General features: G+C 40.6%; 1 protein-coding gene across 1 annotated transcript in view; it reads left to right on the plus strand.

Annotated features, from left to right (window-relative positions):
- Positions 1-5607, plus strand: part of CDK7 (cyclin dependent kinase 7) — a 32686-nt gene extending 27079 nt beyond the window's left edge. Inside the window, exons 11-12 of the mRNA XM_065406579.1 lie at positions 3157-3304; positions 5397-5607. Of these exons, the coding sequence (XP_065262651.1) occupies positions 3157-3304; positions 5397-5422 (174 nt within the window). The 3' untranslated portion in view covers positions 5423-5607. The remainder of the gene's footprint in view (positions 1-3156; positions 3305-5396) is intronic.
- The last annotated feature ends 981 nt before the right edge of the window (positions 5608-6588 follow it).

Raw genomic sequence — 6588 nt, forward strand, 5'->3', positions numbered from 1 at the left:
GCCCAAACTTCCCTGGTTTTTAGACATCATGGAGATGTTTGTGACCCCTCCATCAACATTACGATCCACCCAGGATCTGCTATCATAGGAACATCTGCTCCATCACAGCATCTCGGAAGCTGGCAGCCTGATTATTGAGAGGTCACTTTAAAAATAAATAAATAAACATAACCCCCTACCCACAAACTAGTAAATTCCAGTGATTTGTTCTCAATCCTACTCAAGTCCAGAGAGTTTTCAGCCAATTCTTGATATACAGTAATAGAAGATTTTATTCCTGGTGCATGTTGCGATACACAGCAGGATCAGCATCTGTATTTAGAGAACAAAGTCTCTCAGTAAAACATCTGCTTTGTTCATTCTAATACAGGGCTAGGGGACAGAAAGCTTTGAGATCCTCCACAGCAAAGTGTGTATATATATATTTTGAAGGGAATGGGGGAAGATTTTCCAAGGCATGTAAAGCTAAGAGGTAATCTCTCCCATTCAAGATTAAAGCCAATAAGATAATGCAGCCTCATGGGCTGATGGTTCCCTACATATGTTTACTAAATTCTAGAAGACTGATAGACTTTGACAGGAGTTCTGTGAGCTGTAGCCTACCCTTAGCCCACTCAACAATTGATAGCGAGGGCAGGACTACTGCTACAAAAATCCCAGCGCTGCTGAATTTATGATCCATCCCCTGAAATGAGAATGAAAATTTCCAGATAAGTGAGACAAATTTTCTTTCTGGGTAGGGCATATGGGTTCATAAATTCATCCCGACCCTGTATTTTATCTACTTCTTCTGGAAGGTGATTGGTCAATTGTGCGCTTGATCCCTGTTTAGGGAAGAGTGGATGGATAACCATGCTCTTAAAATTAATTGATGACCCTCAGGGTTGTCCCAGTTTGTTTTTTTCCAGATTGGACAGTTCTTAATTGTTGGGCAGATTTTCTGCTATTGTTAATATCTGAATGAGTATTTTATTCATGATAATAGCTTTGGAAGCAACTTTTCGGAGGGGCTTTTCAGTGGGGGAAGTTATCTGGAGGGTCAGCCCAGCCAGTTAAAACATCTGATTGAAGAACCCATCACTACTGAATTTATGGACCCATCCCCCTACCCAGAATTCTGGGTAAGTGAGACAAATTTCCTCATACTTTTTTGATAGTTTTGCAAGAAAGCTCTTGCTATTTGTCAGTCAGCTCCTGTTCTGAGTATGTTGGGGGGGGGGGGGGGGGGAGAATAACAACAATTCACACGATAAACCCAAAATGTAGTGTATACCTATTTCTTCTCCCTCTCCCACTGTTGCATGCCAGAGGGAACACTGCTGCAAAGAACAAAGGTGTCCCATCACCTGATCACTGCAATTCCCCTTACCACTCAAAAGATTACGTTTTTGGGGATAGGACAGGAGATGAGTTTAACTGCCTTAGGTAGCCTTTTCAACAACACTTTTTCATAGCATTATCTGCCTCTTTATCAGATATTCGCTTTAGTATGCATTCAGTTTCTAGTAAAATAGAATGCTATACTGGAGGCTACTTACAAAGTCCTTTTTCATAGGCTGATATTCAAGGATCAAGCCGCAAAATATGAATTAAAATACTGTAGCAGGAGGACCATTATAACTAAGGCTACGATTTAAACATGGGTATTTTTAGTAAGTCATGGACAGGTCACGGGCAAAAAACAAAAAATCACGGCCAGTGACCTGTCTGACTTACACACCTCTACCCTGATATAACGCTGTCCTCGGGAGCCAAAAAATCTTACCGCATTATAGGTGAAACCACGTTATATCGAACTTGCTTTGATCCACCAGAGTGCACAACAGCCAGCCTCCCCTTCTTCCCTCCTCCTCCCCCCCACACACACCCGGAGCACGGCTTTACTGTGTTATATTCTAATTCGGGTTCTATCGGGTTGTGTTATATCAGGGTAGAGGTGTACCATAAATACACCCTGATCGAATCTTGCAAGGAGCCAGTCTTGCTGCGGCTGCTCCTGGCATCCTCGGGACTGCTGCTCAGGTGGTCCCGGGGCCAGCTGCCCGGGGCTGCCAGAGCAGTGACTGGTGTGGCTGGCCCCAGGGCTGTGGCAACTCGAGCAGCGGCTGCTGTGGCTGGCTGCAGAGCTGCTCCAGCAGCAGCTGGTGTGGCTGTCCCTAGAGCCGCCTGAGCAGCTGGTCCCAGGGCCAGCTGCTTGTGGTGGCTCTGGGGTCAGCCACACTGGCCACTGCAGAAGTCACAAAGGTCGCAGGAAGTCACGGAATCCATGACTTCCCTGACCTCCGTGACAGACACATTTTATAACCCATTTTAAAAATTGCAAGTTTTCTGCTTCAAACTCCTGGGTTCTTCCCGATGTGGCTTGACTTACAGCAGAGACTGAACACTATAATTAGGATAAGCAAAAGCATTTCCTGGCAGTTCCAGCTGCTTGCTTGCTTTATTTATTTATTTCCTGAACTGTGGTTTATAGAAGCTGTGGAACTGAAATCTGCTTTAAAGTGGAGGGGTGGGGAGGATATAATTTAACTTACATAAAATAAGTATCAATTTTACATATCTGCTTCCTATGTGTTCAGGTCCCCTGTGTACTCAGTAACAAGATTTTCTTTCTTTTGGCATTGCAGAATCCAGAGCGATTAGGGAAGAGTAGAACAGAACCCAACTTACTTTGTAAATCAACATAAGGATGGTGTTCCAGAAATCTGGCTTCAATTCCTGGCTCTGCCAGAGGTGTCGCTGATTACCTTGAAAAAGTCAATCTCTGTGCCCCTTTCCTTTTCTGTCTTGTCTACAGTATTTTGACTGTAAGCTCTTCAGAGCTGTAACTAACTGTCTTAGTGTACATGTATAGCGTCTGCCACAATGGGGCCGGGATCTTGGTTGGGGACTCTAGGCACCTACTGTAATACAGATGATTAGACAAATTATCTCAACTTGTAAATTGAGCAAACTGTATGGAAGTCGCTGAGAGAATCTGAAATCTTGGGTTTTGTAGCTACTCTTGAGTACAACTCCAGTCTTAGAACTGCAATCTTAGAACCCCTAGAAATGTCATAAGTTATAAGCAAGGAGTTTAAGAAAAGGAAAGAATATAGCTTCAAATCAGTTTGTGCACACTATTAACTTGACCAGCTTTCTCCCCTTATTTTTAAGGCATTGAAACAGAAGTATTTTAGTAATCGACCAGGACCAACACCAGGAAGTCAATTGCCAAGACCAAACTGTCCTGCAGAAGCCTTAAAAGAACAACAAAATTCACTTTTAAATTTAAAAAGGAAGAGAACAGAAGGAATAGATCAAGGTAATTTTTCTTCTAAATCTTTGCATTTTTATATTTTTATTTTTAAACTGAAGATGCATGGTAAGTATGATACTGTCCCAGTGTTTAAGGACATATGACCAATATATAGTCCTCTATCTTACCAAATGAAATATTGCTCTGTAAATTGGCCAAATCTGAGCCCATAACACCAACCTAAGCCCCTTGGTGACTTGTAGTAGTATTTTTACAAGAGGTGTACCTTGTTAAAAGAAATATCTTCTATTCCATGTCGATTAAGGTGTAGAAAAACTTCTGTATCACAAGTTCTGTCGATATCCAAAACTATTTTACAGTATTTAATACATTTTATCCTATGACTATTACCTGTTTGAGACGTTCTCTTAGATCCTTATATAAAGGGAATTACTTAAATTTTAATTGAGACATTTGATTGAATTCATTGGAAATTCTGAGCATTTTAGGACTCTGATGTACATTAAATGTTTACTTCTCTAGTCTGCACATTCTTAATTTTATAGCCAAACTTCATCCCACTACTGGCCTCTACACATTTTCATGTGTAAAATGTACCTGCTCAGAGATCCTCAGCTTTGAGAACCTTCTGGGCAGCAGTGTCCTCTGGAGCTGCACAAGCAAAGCCTTATAGTACCAGATGTTTTGAGCCAAGACCATGAAGGATGATATGGCCTCCACCACTTTGTTTCTTTTTTTTTTCCTGGCTGAGACTCTATGGGCCTTGTCCTTGTGTCTCCAGACTCTTTTTCTTAAATTGTGCACCTTTTAGTCATTTTGAGTCAAGTTTCTGAAGTTCTGGATATGGTAGATTTAAGCGCATTCCCATTATTTATCCTGCATAGGGGAAAATAACATCTGCACTGCAGTTTTATAGCCCTGCAGCCTGGGTCCCACAAGCCTTTAGTCAGCTGACATAGGCCAGCCATGGGTTTTTACTGCAGTGTAGACATACCCTAAGTGACAGTGTAAGCAAGATCTAAGTTCTTTTGTGGCTTTTCTCTGAGCTTTAACAAAGGGTAGGAAAGCAGTCTAATATCTTGGCCTATTCTATACTACAGATACAACTAATGAATTGTAAATTCTTCAGAGCAGTGGTAGGGAAAATGTTTTGTCTAAAACTCCTTGTGCAGTTTGGCATTAAATAAGTTGGTGAGCATGGTTGTCAGTGACTTGTAGCGTGGATGGGACCACACCATTTTTAAACAAAGCCTCAGTTTATTTATAGGATGCTAGGAGACAACCATGTTTTAGTAGGTCACATTTGTAGTGTAGGTGGACCTCAGGAAAGAGGAATGGAGTAGTGCTGCTATCCTGCCAGTCTCTGGGGCAGAACCTAAAATAAAAGTCTAGTAAAACCTCTAAGCAGACATTGAAAGGGTCTTCATTTCCTCCACTGTACCAACATGCTGCAGTTACTGCGAAACTAGAAAACTTACTATCTTTATTACAATACCACCACCCACCCCACTTGCCTTTTTTTTTTTGCTAAGCTTAATTCTATTTTAAACCTGTAACTTTTTATATCAAATGGAAGGAAAAACAGGTGGTGTCTAAAATGTTTCATGTCACACAGCCTTGCACAAAGATAGCTTGGAAACTTTTTAGGAGTACAAAACGGCTTTCTATAAATAGTTTAATTTTGGATTGCATGTTTCATGTAAACATGAGAGAAACGTTCTGGACAACTTTTTTCATGCACTATTTTAGCTGCTCTTACATGAGCCTGCTCCAAGACTAGACAGGGCCTAAAGAGTAGTTAGGGTATAGCTACAAGCAAAAGCTGTGCATGTTTATCCAAGCTAGCCTGAATCCAGCTAGTGTAGGGAGCAGTGTGGGCTCAAGAGCTGAGTACAGAGGCTGGGTATATACTCCGCTCATGAGCCCATACTGACGTCCGTGCTGTCTTCACTGCTACTGTTTCCTGTGCTAGCTGGAGTCAAGCTAGCTCTGGTAAGCTAGCCTGTTCACAGCTTTTGCTGTTCAAACATACCCTAAATAACTAGTAAAACTTTGAGTGGGGGATTGGGACCTTTATCTCATTTATCAGTATTGATACCAATGAAATACTTACACTATAAAATTTACCATTTTTCAGGATTACCAAAAAAGTTGATCTTTTGATTACCGTGGATGATGATGATTAAATGGCCTGAAAGACCAAGACAATGGGAAAATGCTGCAACATTAACTGAACTTTGATGAAAAGTGAATTTGTAATATATTTACATGTGTAAAATGTGAAACTTAATATTTCAATGCTGAAACCATGTGGAGTGTTTTATTAAACCTATTCCTCTTTGAATAAATATATTTTTTAAAAAGAGCAAGATTCTTTGAACTGGATTGCTGTATAATTACTTTGAAATGTGCTTGTGTAGTAACGATAGGAAGACTCTATGGTGATAAAGGAGACTAACTTGAGATGCACGCTTTGCTGAATGAAGTGCTATGCTAGTGCAAACCCTACTCTAGGAGAGAGCCCCAGGTGAGGAGCCTGTGTGCAGATGAATGTTTGTTAGCCCATATACAGTATTTACCACCCATCTGTACTGGACATAAGGGGATGCCACAGTGTTTTAACTTTGTTCCAGTTAAATCTGCCAATGCAATAACAAATGAGTGTGCACATGTTCTTGTAGCAGACGTACTTGAAAAGTCTTCAGGTGTATCCATGCTGAGTTTTGAACTACAAGGAGGTACTCCTCGATTTGATCCTCCAAAAGAACCAACTTATTGGAAAGAAGAAATATAAATATTTGGAATAGAACGCTAAGGAGATGAAACAAGGAGGCCTTGCAGCCTATAGAGCTGCAGTACGTTTAAAAAGGGATGTCTGAAGAGTAATGTGGCAGACCTCCATATGATGCTGCTTATGACTCATATTTGAACGATATGGTGGTTATGTAACTGAGTACAGTATTTAGTCATCCCAAGAAAACACTAGGGAAAAAAATAATTGTATTTCCTGTATTACTGTGTACTGACCACTAGTAATTTTAAATTAGCTGTAGATCTCCTCCAAGACTTAATGGATTCCATATGTAGATAGAAATTCATATTTAATAACATTTGGTTTGAGTGACAAATTCAGTTCAGAAGTTACTTTAGCCTAAAAACAGAACTCACTGTACACTAAACAATTACAGGTTCAGCATTCTGATGGAACAAATGGCTGTACACTCTCATTTGTAGCAGGCATATACTCAGATGCACTTATCTGAGATCATACTGTGTGGGAAGGGAGGTTCTATTATAAACTCACTTTAGATTTAGCTTCCCTGAGGTAG

Source organism: Emys orbicularis, chromosome 6 (genome assembly GCF_028017835.1).
Source record: "Emys orbicularis isolate rEmyOrb1 chromosome 6, rEmyOrb1.hap1, whole genome shotgun sequence".
Classification (NCBI taxonomy): Eukaryota; Metazoa; Chordata; order Testudines; family Emydidae; genus Emys; species Emys orbicularis.